The sequence below is a fragment of the Zingiber officinale genome, chromosome 7B (assembly GCF_018446385.1).
Source record: "Zingiber officinale cultivar Zhangliang chromosome 7B, Zo_v1.1, whole genome shotgun sequence".
In the NCBI taxonomy this organism is placed as follows: Eukaryota; Viridiplantae; Streptophyta; class Magnoliopsida; order Zingiberales; family Zingiberaceae; genus Zingiber; species Zingiber officinale.
The window spans coordinates 95,939,143-95,959,995 of record NC_055999.1 but is presented as its reverse complement, the minus strand read 5'-3'; the positions used below and the strand labels follow the sequence as shown (position 1 = coordinate 95,959,995).

At 39.2% G+C, this 20,853-nt stretch overlaps 5 protein-coding genes and 4 non-coding genes across 9 annotated transcripts; 6 read left to right on the top strand and 3 right to left on the bottom strand.

The window, feature by feature from the left end:
* The first annotated feature begins 974 nt into the window (after nt 1-974).
* On the top strand, nt 975-3,159 carry LOC122006396 (growth-regulating factor 6-like). Its single transcript, XM_042561885.1, has 4 exons — nt 975-1,446; nt 1,513-1,737; nt 1,830-2,166; nt 2,259-3,159. The coding sequence occupies exons 1-4, from the start codon at nt 1,056-1,058 to the stop codon at nt 2,914-2,916; spliced, it is 1,611 nt and encodes a 536-aa protein (XP_042417819.1). The 5' UTR covers nt 975-1,055; the 3' UTR covers nt 2,917-3,159.
* Nucleotides 3,160-3,470: 311 nt separating this feature from the next.
* LOC122006395 (GTP-binding protein At2g22870-like) lies at nt 3,471-7,992 on the top strand. Its single transcript, XM_042561884.1, has 4 exons — nt 3,471-4,034; nt 4,896-4,965; nt 7,337-7,499; nt 7,592-7,992. Exons 1-4 carry the CDS (start codon nt 3,503-3,505, stop codon nt 7,808-7,810), a joined length of 984 nt encoding a protein of 327 aa, XP_042417818.1. The 5' UTR covers nt 3,471-3,502; the 3' UTR covers nt 7,811-7,992.
* A 91-nt stretch (nt 7,993-8,083) lies between these two features.
* On the bottom strand, nt 8,084-9,090 carry LOC122004570 (pathogenesis-related thaumatin-like protein 3.5). The gene is made up of 2 exons (XM_042559435.1): nt 9,060-9,090; nt 8,084-8,987 (listed from the first exon to the last, which is right to left on the bottom strand). Exons 1-2 carry the CDS (start codon nt 9,088-9,090, stop codon nt 8,242-8,244), a joined length of 777 nt encoding a protein of 258 aa, XP_042415369.1. The 3' UTR covers nt 8,084-8,241.
* A 681-nt stretch (nt 9,091-9,771) lies between these two features.
* TRNAD-GUC lies at nt 9,772-9,843 on the top strand. Its single transcript has one exon. It is a non-coding gene; the product is annotated as a tRNA-Asp (tRNA).
* An 81-nt stretch (nt 9,844-9,924) lies between these two features.
* On the top strand, nt 9,925-9,996 carry TRNAD-GUC. The gene has a single exon. It is a non-coding gene; the product is annotated as a tRNA-Asp (tRNA).
* An 83-nt stretch (nt 9,997-10,079) lies between these two features.
* Nucleotides 10,080-10,151, top strand: TRNAD-GUC. The gene has a single exon. It is a non-coding gene; the product is annotated as a tRNA-Asp (tRNA).
* A 236-nt stretch (nt 10,152-10,387) lies between these two features.
* On the top strand, nt 10,388-10,459 carry TRNAD-GUC. Its single transcript has one exon. It is a non-coding gene; the product is annotated as a tRNA-Asp (tRNA).
* Nucleotides 10,460-10,606: 147 nt separating this feature from the next.
* LOC122003945 lies at nt 10,607-12,077 on the bottom strand. Its single transcript, XM_042558907.1, has 5 exons — nt 11,698-12,077; nt 11,543-11,620; nt 11,368-11,467; nt 11,135-11,268; nt 10,607-11,041 (listed from the first exon to the last, which is right to left on the bottom strand). Exons 1-5 carry the CDS (start codon nt 12,034-12,036, stop codon nt 10,811-10,813), a joined length of 882 nt encoding a protein of 293 aa, XP_042414841.1. The 5' UTR covers nt 12,037-12,077; the 3' UTR covers nt 10,607-10,810.
* Nucleotides 12,078-13,719: 1,642 nt separating this feature from the next.
* LOC122006394 (serine hydroxymethyltransferase, mitochondrial-like) lies at nt 13,720-20,412 on the bottom strand. The gene is made up of 16 exons (XM_042561883.1): nt 20,242-20,412; nt 20,065-20,115; nt 19,854-19,940; nt 19,647-19,768; nt 19,440-19,516; nt 18,251-18,375; nt 17,650-17,742; nt 17,223-17,315; nt 16,903-17,100; nt 16,670-16,774; nt 16,149-16,214; nt 15,581-15,658; nt 15,220-15,331; nt 15,027-15,137; nt 14,735-14,910; nt 13,720-13,942 (listed from the first exon to the last, which is right to left on the bottom strand). The coding sequence occupies exons 1-15, from the start codon at nt 20,323-20,325 to the stop codon at nt 14,759-14,761; spliced, it is 1,554 nt and encodes a 517-aa protein (XP_042417817.1). The 5' UTR covers nt 20,326-20,412; the 3' UTR covers nt 13,720-13,942; nt 14,735-14,758.
* Between the last annotated feature and the right edge of the window lie 441 nt (nt 20,413-20,853).

Here is a 20,853-nt window from a genome sequence, read left to right as displayed (position 1 = left end):
ATTTTTGTAAGTACCTTGTGATAATTTTGATGTGGTTAACTAAGTTAAGTTAAGTCATATATAAATTTGATATCTTATGTCTAAGTCTACAAGAACATTTCATATGTAAGTTGTATATTAAAAATTTCTTTTATGACAAATACAGAGATTACAAGTTGATTGTGAGAAAATTGTCAAATCATCTTTATAATTTGTCTTTTTTGTAAATATTTTGAGATTTGTACATAAACTAATAGTCACATTATAAAAGCATCTCTATTTATAACTACATATACGCTTACATTACACGATAGTATGCAATTTCACATGTCCATAGTCACTATTCATTCTAATGTTTATCATCCTCAATTGAATCATTTGAGTATCGAAATACCCGTACCAGGGCCCTTTCCTGACCTAATTGTTAACACTCATTTTGACAGTGTAATTCCGAGTCATTTTTTCAGTGAAGAGTTTTCACTCCATCAAGATAAGAACCACCTGTTCAGTAAATCATTTTCTCCGTTTTAAAATGGGATTAAATATTATTCTCCTCGATTGGATCTATGTTCCCGTGGCAATCTGCATCACTCTGTGAGTAATTTGACTTGAGCATCACAAAGCTGCATGAAGATCTGGGTTTAGTTAAGTTAACTGAAAAAATTATGACAAGGTAAAAATAGAAAAAAAAATGGAATTGATTTTTATTATTGCTGTTGTTATTGTTAGAGCAGCTGAGCCTAAGCTTTTTGCAGGCAAAAGCAAATTGCTTCTCCATTTTAATGTCAAATTGTCAACTGCTGGGATAAGACTGCTCTTGGTCGCTTCCATCAATGGAGGTCACTTCTCGCCTCCTAAACAAGAATGGCGATGTGCATGCATCCAGAAAATTGTTAAAGAGGCCACCAAATCTTTTGTTTGCATGTTCGAATCCAATAATTTACTGTGGCCACCACTGCCGCTCCTTGAAAAGAAGACCAGCCTGGTTTTCTGAGCTCCCATCTTTTCCTTGTAGCTTCGTAACCATGAATTCGATCGCTGGTTCCATCCCCTCCCTTGGCATCTCATGAGCCTTCATGGAGCTTCGAGGTGCGGTGCGCATGGTGGATGGGTCAGCAGTAGTTGGTGGTTCTGGTTCATCAGAAGGTGGCAGCCTTCTATCCTGCTGTCTGACCACCTCCAGTAGTACGACCGAGGCCCGCTGCAAGCCAAAGGGGCAGGGGCTCCTCGGTTGTGCCTTTCAGAGGACTGCTGAGCTTGATGGCTGTGATTGCAGATCGCTCAAGATGGCCCGGACAGAGGCAACGGTGCCTCCCTTCGACTCGGTCCTCTCCGATGGGGAGCAAATGCTGAGCTTCTCTGCAACTTCCAAGGAAGATAGCTTTGCGTTAGCCTGTGATGGAGCTCTCCCTTCTTATCACCCTTCTCCTCCATCATCTTCCCCAAAATCTTATCTTTGGAACGCAGGTAACTTGCCTCTGCTCCTCCTCCTCTTCTTCTTCTCATACCTTAACCTCCTTTTCGTTGTTACAGGGTTGTATTCCGGCTGCCACGATGTGAATGCCAATGGTGTTTTGGCAAGGGTGAAGGGGCCATTCACACCATCTCAGTGGCTGGAGCTAGAGCACCAGGCCTTGGTTTACAAGTATATTGTTGCAAAAGTACCAATACCACCTAATCTTCTCGCCCCCATCCAGAGAAGCCTGGTCTCTTCAGGGATCTCTCGCTTCTCAGCTGGATCTTTTGGTTCGAGTGCTTGTATGACTTTCATCTCTTTAGCTATGCTGCATACATTTATGGCGAGTAATAAATCCTGAATTTGTTTCTTAAAATTTTTCACTTTGTCGTAGTTGGTTGGGGATCGTTCTACTTGGGATGCTCTGGGAATGTTGATCCGGAGCCGGGTAGATGCCGTCGAACTGATGGGAAAAAATGGCGGTGCTCGAGGGATGCAGTCGCTGACCAGAAGTACTGTGAGCGTCACATAAACCGGGGCCGCCGCCGTTCAAGAAAGCATGTGGAAGGCCAGTCTGACCATGCCGCGAAAGCGATGCCTGTTGCATCCCCGTCACAGTCAGCCTCACCAGTTTCCGGCAGTCGACCGCCTAGTAATATCAGAGCTTCACAATCACAGACTAAAACTGTCAAGTCCGCCGCCGGCGATCCTCGGCCGGCGCCGTTCGACACGTACAGTCATCTTATCTGCTAGCCATCTTTACGGATCATCTGATGCATTGTTTTCTGGTTCTCTCACCACTGTTTCTGATCAACTTGTGCAGGATGTCGCTGAGCAAGGAAAACACAAATGACCAAGTGCAAGATGCTGCGAACTCGGAAGCCATGACATCGAAGTCCGTTTCAAGAAAACAGAGTGCGAGTTCTTTATCCGATATCAATTTTTTACCCACACTGAAGCTGGATGACATGCAATCCCAATCCAATCCTCTTCGTCACTTCATCGACGACTGGCCCAAAACCCAATCCGATGGCTCAACCATTACCTGGCCCGAGATTGAAGACATGCGATCTGAAAGAGCTCAACTTTCCATGTCGAAACCCCTGGCTTCCTCTGAATTCTCATCCTTCACTGCTCCAAACCGAGAAAGTGATACAGACTTACCCCTTAGTCTGTCTCTTGAAGCAGACCAAAGACGAGCGAGTTGGATTCCCATCTCCTGGGAGATCTCCATGGGTGATCCTCTTGGCGAGGCCCTTAAAAACACTAATAACGCGACCAAGGTTCAGAGCAAGACCTGCTCAACATCAACATCACTCTACCTCCTGCCCGACTGCTGGGACTCAATACCGCGGGTGGGCTCTCTTACAAGCAGCACAGTGAGTAGCCCGAGGACAGAGAACAAGGCCAACGAGAGCACTGGAAGCTTGTGCAACGATCTCCTTGGCCCAACCATTGTAGGTCATCCAACCATGCATTAGCTTATACATTCTCTACCTCAATGCATCATGGAAGCTGATGATTATACGCTTGAAAATTTCCAATATGGTTCTGTAGCTACATGTTATATTCGATTTGGATCGAGATGGTCTTTTTTTATATACAAAATTGGAGCCATTTCCCAAGTGCGTTGTATTCGATTTGAATCTAATCTATATTGTGTGGATGCTGCAATGTGTAACCTGAAGTTTAATTCAAAGAAAATGGATCGCAGATGCTTGTAATCTTTTGCTTTGTGCTACGAATGAAACACAGCAGTTGAAGTTATTCTGCGAATGGGGAGGCAATTTATTGATCAACTGCAGAATTAAACACTGGGCTTGCACTTGAATGACCAAATTTCTATAAGTTCTATAAGATGTCTGTGTACCATTCTTTTACATTATCTTTATTTTAGAATTCGTAGAATAATATTTTCAAAAATTTAGTATAATCCCATTTTCACAACTCCTCCCCAATCAAATCAACGCTTGTGATACATCGACCTGATCGATCCGACGGTAAAGAAGACGCCCTGCATGTACTTAGCGATTGGTCTTAAGTTTCCGCAGTTGAATTGTAGAGGAGATGCAGGCATATGAGCAAACACGTTGGTCGTACACTTCGCCGCTCCGAAATCGTCGATCCACAGCCGATATGCTTCTCCGCCACCGCCTCCTCCTCCTCAACCTCCACAGGCCCCTCGCCTCTCCTCCTGCTCTGGCCGCCGTATCCTTCTGGCCCTTATCCCTCTCCGCGCATCTGACGCCTAGCACAGACTCCCCTAGCCCTTCCGGGTCTACCGTCAAGGGCTCCTCCGTTCCGGATGTCGCTGCCCCAGGTCTGTTGCGGAGCGAACTCTTCGTGCCGCCGGGGGTGGAGCGGAAGGACGCGACTGCCGAGATGCTGCTTCCGGGTTCTAACATCGTCGTGGGGCCCTACGCTGGCGACGCGGAGGTGAAGAAGATTGAGTTCGTGAAGAGCAGTGCGAGGGCGGGCGATTGCCCTAAGGATGGTCGCCCGGAGTTCGCCATCCTCGGAAGGTCCAACGTCGGCAAGTCCTCCCTCATAAATAAGCTCGCCCGCAAGAGGGAGTTCGCCCTCACTTCCAAGAAGCCAGGTTCCTTCTTTCGTACTAAATTCATCTTGTTTTGCTGCGTTAAAGCCAATTGCCCAAATTGTTGATGAACACAATGATGTTTGTACAACAGGTATGAATGTGTCTAAACATGAACGTGGACACATGAAATTCTCAAGTCTTAGTTTGGATACCTGATACCTGACATGCATAGTCAGAGAGAAATCTTTAGATTGACAAATAAAGAGACAAAGAAAGAACTGAGAACCTTGTTTTGGGCACAATGGTTGCTCTAGGACAGGATAACTAGGGCTTCACATCCATGTTGGGGTTTTGCAAGTATCTAATGAAAGGATGCTAGCAATTTTCAAAATTGACGAAATATTCATCCTTAATTCCAAAGGAAACTAATTGTTCATTCATTACGTAATAGGCTTGAGGGATAGATATTGTGAGAAACACAATTGATGATGAAGCTGAGAACTTGACTCAATATTTGGTTTGGTTTGACTGTAGTCCAAGCCCGTTGGTGTAGTACCCCTATTAGAATATACTCAATTGACAACCCCGTGGACAATTTAAGACAGAATACTACTCAAGAACTCTGAATATGTTATTTGTTTTGACTTGCCAGTGTAGCTCAATGGTAGAAAATAGTTTCCTTGCGATGAGTGTTGACGAGGCTTGCTTTGTTTGATTCATTTGCACCTTGCTCAGATTTACACCTTGACCTCCACTATAAACTATAAAATAGTCATAAGCCTGCTTTTCTCAAGTTAGAAATCAAGTTTGTTATTGATTTATTGTGATCAATCCAATAGTTTCTTTCCTTTGCTCTGGATATATTTTTATTTCTGAATGATTTGCTAGTCCTGGCATGCTGTAAAATATTTATTTTTACAGGGAAAACACGACTTATAAATCACTTTTTGGTTAACAACAGCTGGTACATTGTGGATTTGCCAGGCTATGGGTAAGCACACTCAATTTTAGTTTGCAGTTGAATGTCTGCTCAGTATCTTAGTGATTTGTTTCTTAAGGACCAAGGATCTCTTGATTCTGGCATTGCTTATAGGTAGACTAGAATCCCTCATCACATTGGACTTATGATTTGTTTGTCTTGTTTTAAGAGTTATGCATTTGATAAAGTTGTACTGATCTAGTTGTCAATGTGTAGTATTTCATGAATTTGTTTCTTTACAATCAATTTCTGTAGAGTTATTGTATTTTATTTGCTTCTGTATATTCTTTCTGGAGATGATCTTTGAAGTTGTTGATTTTTTCTTCTTTTATTAAATATGAATCAGAAACAGAAATGGTATCAACAAGGATATAAACTTCAGAATAAATAAAATAGAATGCAGTGGATGTTATAGTCAATCCCAAAATTCTGATTTAGAATATGGTTGTATCTGAATTCATGGGTAGGAATTAAAAAAGAAAAATCAAACCCCTAGTCACCCTCTACCTATACTATATGTAATATATCAAGGATATTTAGTTTTAATGTATCCTAGAGTGCAACACTGATATTCTAGTCATTTATAGTATGCCTCCAATCCAAATCAAATAAAGCCACTGAGTTAATATGAAAAACCTTGATTATCAGTCTACTCACTTGCCAAATTCCAATTTTTCCTGATGGGAGAGAATGATGTATAATTAATCAGTTCAGAGGTCTAGCCTATTCTTGAACCTGGAACATGTTTTGGTCTTATTTTGTTTTTGCTTCTATATTGTAATTTTTTTATTGTCATAATTAGACTTGCTCTGTTGTTGAGCTGCAAAAGCCCATAAAGAGGTGTACAACTATTCGGCAATTGCCCAAAAGGCGCACCTAAAGTTTGGAATGGACCAAAAGATGTTCCAAACTTTGAAAATGCCCAAAAGATGCACCTCTTTCCTGTTTTACCCCTTATTTTTTCTCCTCTCTTCTTTTTCTTTTCTCTTATGCATGCAATCTCTCTCTTGTCTTTCCTCTCTCTTTTGCATGCATACATAACTATTGTGGTGATGATGTTTAAAAATCATCATCATAGATAATTACATTATCTTTCGGTACTACCACGGGCTTGGTTTCTTGGAGACCAAGATCATATTTTAATTGATTCTTCCAATAACATTTTAACACTTTCGGAGAAGCTGAAATAAGCAATTGAAATATTGTTGAACTCCTTGCAGCCCTATAGTCTCAAAAATATATAGGACTTGAAATGGATCCAATCGGACCTGTCTAGGTCCATTAGCGGGCTTCACTGAAAATGGACCTAGACAAGTCCGATTGAACTCATTTCAAGTCTTGTGGATTCTGAGGATGCAAGGAGTCCAACGGTGCTCTCTATTGCTTATTTCGACTTCTCTAGATGCGTTAAAATGTTTTGAAAGAATCAACTAAAATGTGGTCCTAGTTTCTGAGAAATCAGACCCGTGGTAGTGTTGAAAGATAATGTAATTATCTGTGGTGCTGATTTTAAAAAATCAGCACTATGTATGCATGCAAAAGAGAAGCGAGGTTGTATGCATAAGAGAGAGAAAAGTGAAAAAGTCAGATTTGACTGAGGGGTAAAATGGGAAATAGATGTGCTTTTTGGGTATTTTTAAAGTTTGTGACCTCTTTTGGCCAATTCTGATCTTTATGTGCACCCTTTAGGTAATTGCTGAAAACTATTTATTTCAGATATTTCTCCATTGTTGCATGAAATTCTTTTATTTCCTTGTTTTTCCTCTATTCCCCTGTATTGCAACTTGAGAGATCACTAATTGAAGCATGCAGAAAGTACTGCAGCATCAAATTCTTTGATCAATATACGTCACAATCTGAGATAAGTAGGCAAAAATATATTTTTTTTTTCCATTTTGATGAACATAGAGGAGATGGTGCAAACTCTAATTATCAATAAAGATTTATTTCCTTTGAAATAACAATTAATTTATTGGAACAAGAATAGACCACTACAAAATATTGCACAATTTTACCAACCATGCTCTATCGTGGATGCACCTCACGCATCATAATGGATGCAGCTGCCTGAATGAATATTAACATAACCGAGTTTAAGATGTGAGAATTTGAAAGATTTGGGTTTTATTAATAGTACTAGCAGAGAGTCAACGGGCACCATACGTCATTATTTATTTGATAATTTTGAATTTAACCATGAGCTTCTTGCACAATATTTTCTTCTAATTTTGTACCAACATCAATTTCACTGTAAATATGATTTGAAAACCTACAAAAACTAAACAAAGGTCTTTGAACCCTTTAAAGCTTGATGTGTTTGAATTCTTACTTGTGCTAGTCCTTGTTGTACCTTTTGATTTTGCAACCCTCTAGTTGCTTTCAGGTTTGCAAATGCATCTCAATCTTCTCGAACCGACTGGTCGAGATTTACCAAGGGGTACTTTTTGAACCGGGAGACCTTGGTTGGTGTCTTGCTCCTCATTGATGCCAGTATTCCACCCCAGCAAGTAGATTTCGACTGTGCTAACTGGCTCGGACGTAACAATGTATGCCCATCCTACTACCACATCTTTTACTTTTGAATCAACAACTTTTTCTTTTTGTGATAAACGATAACCATGAACTTGATTGCCCTCAGATCGGCTTGACTTTTGTGTTCACCAAGTGCGACAAAATCAAAGGAAAGCAACCCAATGACAAGATCAAGCATTTTCAGGATCTTTTCAGTGAGTACTACAGGAAATCGCCGCCTCCATGGATCATGACAAGCAGTGTTACTGGCTTAGGTCGAGACGAGCTCCTCTGCCATATGTCTCAGCTGAGGAATTACTGGGACAATGAAGATGAGTCAGTTTGATGGCTGAATGCATTCATCGAAAAGGTGATTGTGCCAACGTTTGAATGTTTTCCTCTTTGTTATCAGTTTCGCCATTCTGGTTAGTTAGACCATGTAAGTGCCTAACCTTAATTAACCTAAAGCATATTACTATGTTATATTTGACAATATTAGCATTAAATTGGAACCACAAATTATGTGCATACATAGATCTTGACCAGATCAAGTCACTTTGAAGTTATAACGAGTGCTTCTACCTTTATCGAGATTATTTTGTGTCATAGATTCTGGGTGTCTGTTTTAAATTACCAATTTGCCCTACAATTTGACCGTTACAGCCACCAACTTGACTTAATCATACTACGTTAAGGACAGATTAAGAAGCATAATTAAACTTCAAGCTTATAATTGCCTACTAAATTAATCAGCACGAGGCAGAGAAACCGAAGCGTCTAAATCCTGTCGCCGGCGGTGGGGCAGAAGGTGATGCGGTACCCCTGCGTGCCGGAGGCGCAGGTGAAGGTGCTTGTGGCGTCGTCGTATGCGTAGCTGTACGCCGCCGGGCATGCTGATTTGAAGACCTGAGAGTAGCGGCTGGGCCCGCATGACGCTGGTGATCCGTGGGCTCCCGTGCAGCAGTACTCCGAAGCCCCGAAGGCCTCGCACGCGCTCCGGCACGCCACCGTGTGGCCCGCCGCCCCCGCCACCCGCAGCTCCGTCGGGCACCGCTTGTTCACGTCTGCCACGCATCCCGTGTACTGGCACCTGTTGTCACCCCTTTGTCCTCCGGATGCGGGGCGCACCCCGATGCCAACGTTGTAGCCGTCGACGAGGCTCACGTCGTAGAAGTCCTTGTCGCCGGTAGACGGTCCGGCGAGGGTGAACTCCGCCAGGGTGACAGGCGGCGCACCGCCGACGGAGCAGAGGAGAGCGCCGCCGCAGTCTCCTGTGTCGCAGTGGCCTGGGGCAGTTCCAGTGGGGTCGAAGGAGCAGCCGGTGCGAGCCCAGAAGCGGCCAGACCAGCTCGGCGGGGCGGAGAAGGAAGCGGTGGCATTGGGGCGGAGCTCGAAGCCGCCGCCTCCAAGGCGAGTTGCGGTGTTACCTGACAATGTGGCGGGCCAGACGGTATACCGGCACTTGTTGTGGAATGTGAAGGCAGTGGCAGCGATCGCTGGCGCCGGACCCCAGAATAAAACAACTGTAACACCATTAAAGGTCACTAATGCACAATTAATGAAGCTTAATTAGTAGGAAACGGAGAAGCGCCTACCGGCGGCGACGAAGAAGAAAAGGCTCTCCATGGAAGCTTTTCCAAGTGATTAGAGGAGAATTAAATCCGGAAATTGGTGAAGTATGATGGGAAATGAGGCTTATTTATAGTGCTAATCACACTAGTTAATTGCAAGCTAATTAATTAAGGTGACTCATGCAGAAGGAACGAGAATTTGATGAACAAACTCGACAAGAACAAATAAGTGGGTGGAAAAAAATTTAAATGAACTGATGAGATTAAATCAATGGTAGATCGTACGGTTATTAAGGAGATATATAAGTCATTTTTGTCCTAAATTTTGTAGTAGATGGATCACAAAAAATATGCTCTTCCATTTATTTTAATAAGAAAATGTCCTTTAACTCTGACTTGCATTTAGCTCACCTTATTAAGTATTATTACTTATGAAAAAGTAGAAGTAAAACTATTAGAATTTTCAAAAGGCTTGATTAACACTTTAATTAATATTTTTAAAAAATAAAAAATAATCTAAGCTTGAATAATAAATCATGTAATTATGTCAAGGAGTTAATTCTGTGAATATAAGCTTTGTTATTTAATAGAAAAAGTTAATTGGTGTGACCGTTGTTAATTCTGTTAATTAGGGTAGTCAATATTAATCTACATCCATGGATGAAAAAGGTAATAGAGTAATATTATCCATAACTTATTTGTATAATTAAAAATTAAACTCCTCAAAATCAACCAAGTCGTTGTACTATAGTGGTGAGTATTCCCGCCTGTCACGCGGGTGACCCGGGTTCGATCCCCGGCAACGGCGTTATATTTTGCCCTTTTTCTCTATGAGAGAAGAAGGTGTATTTAATTTATAATATTTTATAGATTACATTTGTCATTTACGGTCGTTGTAGTATAGTGGTGAGTATTCCCGCCTGTCACGCGGGTGACCCGGGTTCGATCCCCGGCAACGGCGTTAACTATTTTTCCCTTTTTAGCTATGAGAGAAGAAAGTGTATTTACTTTATAATATTTTATAGCTTTCATTTGTCATTTAAGGTCGTTGTAGTATAGTGGTGAGTATTCCCGCCTGTCACGCGGGTGACCCGGGTTCGATCCCCGGCAACGGCGTTATATTTTGCCCTTTTTAGCTTTGAGAGAAGAAGGTGTATTTAATTTATAATATTTTATAGATTACATTTGTCATTTACGGTCGTTGTAGTATTGTGGTGAGTATTCCCGCCTGTCACGCGGGTGACCGGGGTTCGATCCCCGGCAACGGCGTTAACTATTTTTCCCTTTTTAGCTATGAGAGAAGAAAGTGTATTTACTTTATAATATTTTATAGCTTTCATTTGTCGTTTAAGGTCGTTGTAGTATAGTGGTGAGTATTCCCGCCTGTCACGCGGGTGACCCGGGTTTGATCCCCGGCAACGGCGTTACTTGGTTTTTAAACCTTCTTTCTCCCAGTTTTCTTCCACTTGTTCTTTACGAAATTTCAACAATTAGGGTTCTTGCTTAGCAACGTAAACTTTCAGGACAAGTGATCACCACGTTGCTACGATTCAACCTTCTGTTAATATTAACTGTTATTTATGGAACCTCAACACTAAGAAACTTATTCACAACATAGAAAGATCATTCTCTCTCTCTATATATATAATAATTTTTTTCTATCCATTTATGTATGTATCTATCTATCACAAGAGCAAAAAGAATTCAAAAGAATCTTTTCACAATCTCTGCCTACGAACTAAATTGATGAACCAACTCAGTTCCAGCAAATGGCTTCAAGTACTGAACGCGTTAGTTCCCCTTGGAATTGAGAGTTTGGAGAGTACGAAAACACAAGCAGAGGAGACGAAGACAGCTCCTGCAAAGCAAGCCAAGTCCATTCCACTCACCAACTCCACCTCCTTCAACTTTTCCACCATTCCTGCCTGCAGAATCAGCAGGATCGAGTGGCCGAGCCTCGACTTCGCGTCCGATATCGACTGCATTCCCATGCTTTTGGCCAGCTTCTGAAATAGTTGGGACAAACAATTCAAATAGTTGTTGATCATACAGAGAACGGCATCAGTGAGTGAGTCTCTAATATGTCAAGGAAAACTCACCTTGAGATTGAAGGGCCCAAACGTAGATTCAGCAATCTGCCTTCTTTTCTTCTGCTTCATGTCGTCTGAGCTCACGAACATGACGTAGAGGCTGATTCCGAAAGAGAGAAGAGCAGTTCCTACCAGGAACATGTCTGTGCAGTGCAGAAGAGCATTTTCAGATTCTATTAAATTTTAAACCACTCATTAAACATCAGGGAATTTGTGAGGTTGAATGATAGATATGTATGTACCTATCGATTCGACAAGCGATTGGGTGATCCTTCCTTGATTTGTGCTTGAAGAAACTGTTTGGAAATATTGGTAAAAAGCTTCAAGAACAAAGAAGCAACCCTGCAGTAAAGCACCATCAGCAACTTCAGAAATCAGAAACTTTCTTGCTCTAAAGATTACTCTTTAGTTAATTACCTCGACGAAACACAAGATCGAACCGATGATCGATCCTGCAACTGCGATCAGAGTGAAGGATCTGCAACCGGTGACGCCCTGCAGTTGATATGGAACCACTGGGATCAGCCAAGAACAGGAGATGGATAAATTAGGAAGAGAGGAGGACTAACTACCTTTTCGACGAGCATCTCCGCGCGAGTTCTCCATTGTTTTGGGTTCAATTTCGGAGGGTTGAGGAGTCGGAGGAGAGTGCCGGCCACCTTCACGACGCCTTCTCGCAGGAGAGGCTTCTGCTTGGTGTCCGGCAAGCCGACGGTGGTGGCCAAAGAGACTGCCATTCTCTTCCTCAACTGGACTCTGCATGGCTTTGCCCCTCCACTCCATGGAAATTGGAGAGGGCAAGAAGAAGATAAGGCAGCAGCGGCTGAGGAAGAAGAAGAAGAACAAGAAGTAAGATGATCTGAGTACTGAAGAGCTCTAGTGGCACTCAGTAGACTACTTGCTCCTGCCATTTTTTTCTTCTTCTTAGAGTCCGTACGATGAAAAGCTGGATCTTAGTGACACAAACTAATTGTCTCTTTGTATTTATAAGCATAGGAAGGTTGATTGTAAGGGAAGATTCGAGGAATAATGCATGGAAAAGTTCCTGCTTCCTAGTATTTTTTAGGAGAAACTTTACGGCAAAGAAAGGCCATTTGATTTCCAACGTGGAGTAAAGCGCGGGAAATGGAGGCCGCTCGTTAATTCGTCAAACCTCCGGAGGAAGGTGAGAAGCGTGTGTGGCCAGTAGCGGCGCTGGCGCCGACGACGGACGGCCGAGAACGCTTACCTAATAAGAAGTGAGAGCGCCATTTTAATGGAGGGTTCCGTTTGAATTCAATCAAAACTTTAACGGTTGAGATTGAATCAACCCGATCCTACGACTATAGTTTTTTACATTCTAAAATCATATATATAACGATATTTTCTTCACCACAAGAATTTTAGTGGTTTTGGAAGATTGGAAGACGTAGATTGTTCTTTGTATCTGTAGGGAAAAGTTAAAAAGAAAGAAGGCAATGAGCTTTAGATTTTTTTCAGTTTTTCTTCTTTTTTTTTTTTTGGTTTAAAAAATTCTAACAGTGAAATTTAAAGAAAAAAACAAATTTCATGAGGAATATGCCGACTTGGAGCTGTTTAGAGCGAAATACAAATTCTACATGAACTTTCTTCCTAAAAAAGTGTTCATATTTGATGGGTCTAACCCGATCGACAAAACCATGATCCTTGCCCTTGTAGTTTCAGTTGAGATGGGCTCGCTTTTGGTCGCACCGATAATATCATCAATCTTTTCTTCGTAAAATAGAAAATTCATCAATCGACAAGATGCCCAACTCTAAGTATTTAAATCTACTTAGACTCCGTCTTTATCTCAGTCTCATATCATGATTTGAGCCTAAACACTTATACTAGGATCACTCTACATTGATTCATTATTTTAAATATGCATCTTTTTTATTTGTTATTATTAAAGAGGAATAGGAATTCTTTTTCCAATTTTTTTTTCTTGATGGAAAAAACAAAAGTGCCAACATAGAATTTTCATAGCAATGCATAGAAAACTTGTCCACTGCAAATAGCTATTTCCGGATGACTCCAAGCAAATAAGACGTAGGCAATTGAGTTAGGAAGATGGAATATAATGGGAAGCTGAAGAAAGCTTGATAGATTTTAAAATGACCACAATTATTCTGAAATTTTGGTGTACAAAAAAAATTCTCAAGACAAGCACACAAGATTTCAGCCCAATAATTTTATTTTCTTGAATTAAAAAAAAATAGACAACTCATTTCAATTTATATTAAAAAAACATAGTGGAAGGAGTCACTTTCCATCTCTCCGCTCCCATCATCCTAGGTAAACGAGCCCTTAGAGCATCTACCATGTCATTAACGCATCACGCGTTAATGGCAATATATTATTATATATATATGTTTTTTTTTCCAATCTGTAAGTATTAACGCGTTCAAGGAATTGAACACGTTAATGCTACAGTGCATCTACAGCACCTCCACGTAGGCATTAACGTTAAAGTATTAACAGCGATGTGGATGCTCTTATACATGATAAATATGAACATCCAGCATCCATTTAAAGTGTTGATAAAGTATAATTTTCTTTTCCCTGCCAATAATACAGTTCACCCACATATCACATGGAAAACATGGTGGCTATTGGATTTCATGTTAATCAGTAGAAGCTGAAAGGCAATGTTCAGATTAAAGCATTAGCTTATCTGTACATCTCAACTTCAAGAGTCAATACAAGGCATAAGCTATTTTATTTAGATGTGATTTGCTCTTCTCGTACATATGAAACGAGTATGACATTCATAGATGACAATTCTTTGGCATCCCCAGAGCTACACCTTCCTCTTTGCTACAAAACGAAAAACAAATAGCTTAAAAGTATTAGAGAATGCTGTGACAAGAGCTTTTAGTGGAAAACTAGGGCATGCTGCAGGAGCAAATACACCTCCAGACAATGAATTTTTTTTTAGTTCTAACCCCCATTTGAAATTCCCAAGCTAGGCTCCATCTCGAAAAAAAAAAAGAAACCTCCTTTGAATATCGAATTGACTGACCAAACTGTGGATGAAACAATTTAATCGGCTGACAATATGAATCAAAATTATGCCACTGTTTACCTAGATGATACCAATACTTTCAATTTTTGGCACACCTTTGATACAAATGCTTTGTTGGGCAAATTTTCAGTCCATGGCTAGAGGAGGGTATTTTGGTACAATATTACAATGGGATGAGGGGAGTGAATATGGCATTTTCAGATAGGAGGCATTGAACTTGGCTTTTTCTGATCTGGGTACTTGCTGATGCTGTAGATGCATCTGGAAAATATGATCATTCTACTTGCCAGGCATGGCTATGTATAGTAAGTATTACAAGTTAATTTTGCAAGACCTTTTGCTCAAAAGGAACTTTAAGACATCATGAATTATAATAGTGAGATGGAGCATACAAGGATTTACCTTTTGAGCTATGGAGACATTTAGATCTAAAGACAAGGTGAGAGGAAAATTGGATCCTCTTCAACGATGACAAAAAGTTAATGATTCTACTAAATGGGAAGATAAAAATTGAGCATTCATCTCAAATGTAGAAAAATTTGATAGGTGAAATATTGTCCTAAGCATTTTGAGGAGAATCGTACCTTGTTTCGACAGCTTGTTCCTCTTCAGTCTTTGTATTTCATAGTTTCCTTTTCAAAGCCAATAGTAGGGAACTGTTTTGCATATTCTTCCACGTCCTGGCGGAGCTTCTTGATCTCAGATTGAATATTAGCATCTGTCTGAATGGTGGTTAGAAAATCCTTCAGCTTTGTTCCAGCTAATTCACATTAGAAAAAAGGGGGAAAAATGACAACGTTGGTTAATTTTTCAACAAAATGATATCATGATAATCCATGTATTAAACAGCCAAAAGAAGAAAAGATAAATATAAACCTTTTGTTTCAGTCTTGATCTTCAATGACAAATTCACGGCAGTGTCAAAGAAGTCAGCAACTTTAGCAAAGTCTTCTTCAACAAATCCTCTCGATGTAAGGGCTGGGGTTCCTGAACCAACAGAAAAGGGCATGTAATGAAAACTTAATTTCCAACGTGTTGTCGTTGCTTAGCTGATATGAAAAGTATGTACCCATCCTGATGCCTCCAGGAACCATGGCAGAAACATCACCAGGTACAGTGTTTTTGTTAGCTGCAATGTGAACTAATTCAAGCACCTTTTCAACTCTAGACCCATCAATTCCCTGTACATGGATTGAACACCAAACTATTGACAACTCTTGATGTTGACCTACAAGAACACCAAACTATTCTAGTGCTCTAACTCCTAATTCTATAAAAACTACCACCATTAGCATTTTTTAGAAGAAATCTTAATGAACCATTACAGAGAATACTGAAATGCTTCCAGTATTTTTGACATATTTGATCAGAGTTTAAAATATGCTGGGAAGTGGGAACTGATACTAAATGGGCATAGTTTTTCATGTTACCTTGTTCTTAAGATTCACCAATACTAAATGGTTCTCTGTCCCACCTGAAACAAGCTCATAGCCTTTTGCAACCAAAGTCTGCAATGCAAACAACTTTAAGATTTAACCTTGCTTAAACAATCAGCTTTACTATTTAGAATTTACCCAACTTATGGCTCTAATCCAACCTGTGGACTTTGCGGTTTTATTTTTGTATACAGAATTAATATTTGAATATTGAAGACTTGTAAATCAGACTGGCTTTCTTGGTAGGTAATGAAATTTGAGAACTTATACATGAATAAACAAACAAACCAAGAGCCAGCATAATTCTAGTCAAACAAAAAGGGAAATATACATTATTCCAGAATTAGTTTCTAACTAATGTACCTGGAACTCAGAAAATCTAGACTTGATGAATTTTAAGTGAATGCCTTTGTTCACTCATATCATTTTTAATATATATATGTAACAGAACTTGCAAGAAATCAACACTGAAGAAAAGGTAATAACAAACCACACAACATCTACATCAAAACCCATGTTAGTTTCAATTATTTGAGGTGGTAGATCTAATATTGAATTATACCTGAGCAAATCTTGCACAGTTGCGGAGTACTTGCTCTTGATAGGCTTTGTACTCAGGGGTGGTGGCCTAGCAGGTATTCAAATGAAAGAAGTTTCAGATAATATGCCATAAAAAATTGCAGTGCTAAAATTCATCAGCAAGTAAAACAACATATACAAATATTTATTTATTTCCCTTCTTTCTTGGACGCTACTATTGCATGCGCATTGCTACACTACACAGTTAACCATATGGAATAATGAGAACAGTAAAATAAATTCAAGTGATAATGGCAATGGTTTAGCATGTAGATCTTATGATCCAACATATGAACCAGTATATAACTTATTAAAGAAACTATGACTAAACATTCATTCGTGTATCAACTAGTTTGATGTTTTCTTGGCCTACAAGGGGCCACAACTAAATTTAACCCAACTTAGATAGCTATGTTCTTTCCCATCTTTATAAAGCTTGTTTGCATGGCGAGGAAGCACGGAGAAAAGAAGCTAGCAGAATAGAAATGGATTGACAAGGCATACCTGTTTGAGAGCAACAGCTAAACCAGAAATGGTGTGGTTGTGTGGGCCACCTTGGAGTCCAGGGAAGACTGCTTGATTGATCTTGTCTTCAAAGTCGTACAAAACCTAAAAATTGGTAAATAGAACTCTTATTAACAGCATCCTGTGACAAGACATGTTCTAATGTTGTCTTCCCATTACAATTAGAGGTTAAGGAAGAGCTCCCTGATAATGATTTAAGTTTTTTAATTAACCTCTTTCCCTTGTTTGTTGATCTCCTTCACTCCTTTCCTGAAGAATATCATGGCCCCTCGTGGTCCACGGAGTGACTTATGAGTTGTAGTTGTGACGATATCTGCATACTCGAATGGAGATGGAATGACACCACCAGCAACAAGTCCACTTATATGAGCCATATCTGCTAGAAGGATAGCTTTGTGTTTGTCACATACCTGTTTTACACCAGAATATCAAATTTTAAGAAAGAATCAGTCAATCACTGTACAAGCCATGATGAAAATCAAATTATAAAGGGACAAGAATAGCTGGCTTAATGGCATGGAAACAAGTCTACCTTCCTAATACGAGCATAGTCATAGAGGCGAGAATAGGCACTAGCACCAGCCACTATTAATTTTGGCCTGAAGAGTGTAGCACTTTTCTCCAGCTGTGTAGAAAAATAAGGTCAGCTTGAGCATGATAATGAGATTTTCATGCCAACACAAATCAATAAAAGAAACCGTCACTAGGATGACCACAGATTAAAACAGTGTTATTTATATTGCAAAGTGAAGTTTTTTTCTCATGAAAGTATGGGTATGAAATCCAGAATATGATGTAATGTTTTAGTTCATAATTTATATATATGGAATGCATTGAAGGTATATATGATTTTTTGGTCCGAAAGAAGTTATATCATTTGATAGATATTTTGAAGAAATTGGGGTAATAGCAACTAAGACGAATATTCATATTCTTAAATTTTTTTTAAAAAATGCCACCTGATCGTAATCAATATACCCAGTACTCTCATCAAGCCTGTAAGGCATTGTTTCAAAGAATATGGACACTGCAGAGATCTTCTTGGTATCAGTCTGCAAAAGTTTGATAAAACATAGAATCATGAGATATCGACCTAAACACTAGCATCAAGTAAACAAACAAGAAACTGAACTTCACATACAATACAAGAAAATCGTTTTTCTGAATTTGCCTAAGCATTTAAGTTAGATCGTTGTCAGTATAATTAATGGCGTGAAAGTCTATGATTTACTTTGAACTCAAACCTTCTGGGTTTAATGTCGGGATTTTTGAAAGATCTACATAACTTTATGTGGATCTATTGCAGGTCTAGTCTCGTGGAGAAATACATTAAGTTTCTTAAACATTTAGCTAGATAAAGATTACCATGGTATGAACTGGGTTCCTGCGATAGATCATTATCGAAAGCTAATTTTGTTAATCATGAGAAATCTGCTAATAAATAATTTTCATGCCAGTGACAGGTTTTGCAATATTCTGAAAAAAAACATAACACATTTTTGAATAAGATGATTCACTGATAGTAGTATTAACTTCTGGCATTTTTTTAATCATCCTGACCTGGTAGCCATGAGAAAGATGTCCACCATGAGGCAAATCAAGAGCCATTATTCTTTCATGCGGTTTTAAGAGTGCCGTATATACTTGAAAATTAGAAGGTGATCCTGATAGAGACTGCACATTCACTGTGGGAAGTATTGACACAATTTAAAACCAAAACAAGTAGGGACGGATATAAACTCAGAACATAGTCAATATTCACATTATAGTTACACTATATATTTCACAAGAATTGCATCTGAATTGAAGAGATAACAAATATTTGATTACTCAACATATGTTTCACTAAAGCAGCCATTACACTGTTCAGAATTTGTTTACAGCTACCACTTTCCATTTTGGAATTGTAGATTGTTTTCCATTCATAAATTATAACAGTCAGACCTTCTAATTAGTAACACCAAATTCAATTATTTCCATACTTATAACACATTTTTGTAAGTTACAAGATAATATCTAGTTGCTTAAAGATGATTAAAGGCTAAAAAATGAATATATATATATATATATATATATATATACACACACTTTGAATTGAAAGATATAAAGAAATCTTGCACTTAGATGGACAAGGGAAAAGTTAGGATAATGATGAAAATGAAATTACAATAATCACACCTCAGCTTCTAGCCAGGAAGAGACTGTTCAGACTTCAGTGTATGATTATGAAAATGAAATTATGGTAATCACACCTCACTTTCTAGCAATAGTTTTCCAATAGAAAAAGGAGATTGTTCCTCAGGTAAAGCTAGGAACCAACTTTAGAGAAGTTAAACAAACTTCAAAAATCAACTAAATTGTAACAATATCAGCTTGCTATTTCCATATTTCACTTTATTCTTTACTATCCTTGAATTTCATGGAAGAAACAAAGTTTAAATAATTATGATTTTACTAAAAATACGCAAAATACAGAATCAGGACAAAAATCAAGCATTCATTACTATGAAACTGAAAGGGATAGTTTGTGCAATAAGAAGATATGGGAACTACATAAATAAATGCAAAGCCAAAAACTCCAATCAATGAGGAAATAAAAATTGTCCCATAATTTAATTACAATACAACCTTATTTGTCACATATGATTAAAATCTAGTAAGTTACCAGATTTTTCACAACCATACAAAAAGCTAAAAGTTGAATTAAAATTTCCCACAGAAAATAAAGTTGTCCATTGTACAGTCTTACCTCCCCATTTTTCAGGATCTAGATGGAATGCTTCTAGCGCACGTTTCTGACACAATGTTTCTGCCATGTCAATATATCTGATGCAAGACAGAAGCAATTATTAGTCTCATCAGTATTCACCAAATCTTATAGATAGAAGATGAGGTTACAAAATTTGGCTTTCTAAATCCTTCACACATGCACACAAGAGAATGAATCAATTCTTACTCATTGCCACCATAGTATCTTGCACCAGGATAACCTTCACTGTATTTGTTGGTCATGATAGATCCTACTGCTTGCATCACCGACACCGAAGTGAAATTCTCCGAAGGAATGAGCTCGAGTCCCTTCCATCACAGTCACAACAAAGTGAGAAGTCGCAATCAACTAAATCTAGGAATACTCACTACAAAATCCAACACCCCGTTCTACCTTCCATTGTCGAGCCTTCTCGAGCTCGATGATATCCGCAATCTCCGGATCGACGACCGCTAACGGAGCGTTCAGCTGTTTCGGCCACTGCAATCCGTAGATACGCATCGGAGAAGAATGAAAAATGGAATTCTCGAAAGCTAGTGAGATTTGGAATCCAAAAAACCAAAATTCCGAACTTCGCTACTAAATTCCATCAAAACATACGCACCGTGACGCGAGATTTTTCCTTCTCGTAGACGGCCTCGCTCGGTAGGGAAGACTAAAACCGAAAGAACGAACAAAACCAAGAGGTTACAGATAAAAAAAAAAAAATTTAAAAAAAGAGCGAGATTTTGAGAGTAAAAAACGGATCTTTAAACGTATGAAAAAAGGGCGGAGAAAGGACCATGTAATACAGAGAGTTCCACAGGAAAGGCTGCGATTTCGAGGAGGAGGAAGAGAGTCTACGGAGCGCCGACGCCATTGCCATCTTGCTCGCTCGAGCTCTCGCGTCGGAATGGAGTTTTCGGAGAAGCGAGTGGGTTTGCGTTAGTTTGACAGGCGAAGGAAAGGAGCCAAAGATAAATAATTATAATGAAAAATACACCAAAATTCATAACAATAAAAATAAATAAATAACTTTTTAAATAACTGCCAAATGTTGAAACGTATTTTAAAAAGCAACATAAATATTTATTTTTTTTTAGAAAACTAAAATTAGTTTTTTTTCTTGATCTATTTTTATCATTTTTATTATATCGAAAAAAAAATTCCTCTGTGAATAAGAAAATCTATTACACAACAATGTAAAATTTCCATTTAAATTGAAAATTTCTCGCAATTTGACACAAAATTCTAATCCATTGGGAACAAAAAAAAAAATTAAGGTGAGGATTGTTTGGGATGAGCGTGTTTGATCCAAAGGGAGGCTGCTCCACTCGTGCCCTATCTTGTCCATAGCCACAAACAATTTCACAAATGGATCAAGTAACTAGCAAGCTATCCTTGTACAAGGCAT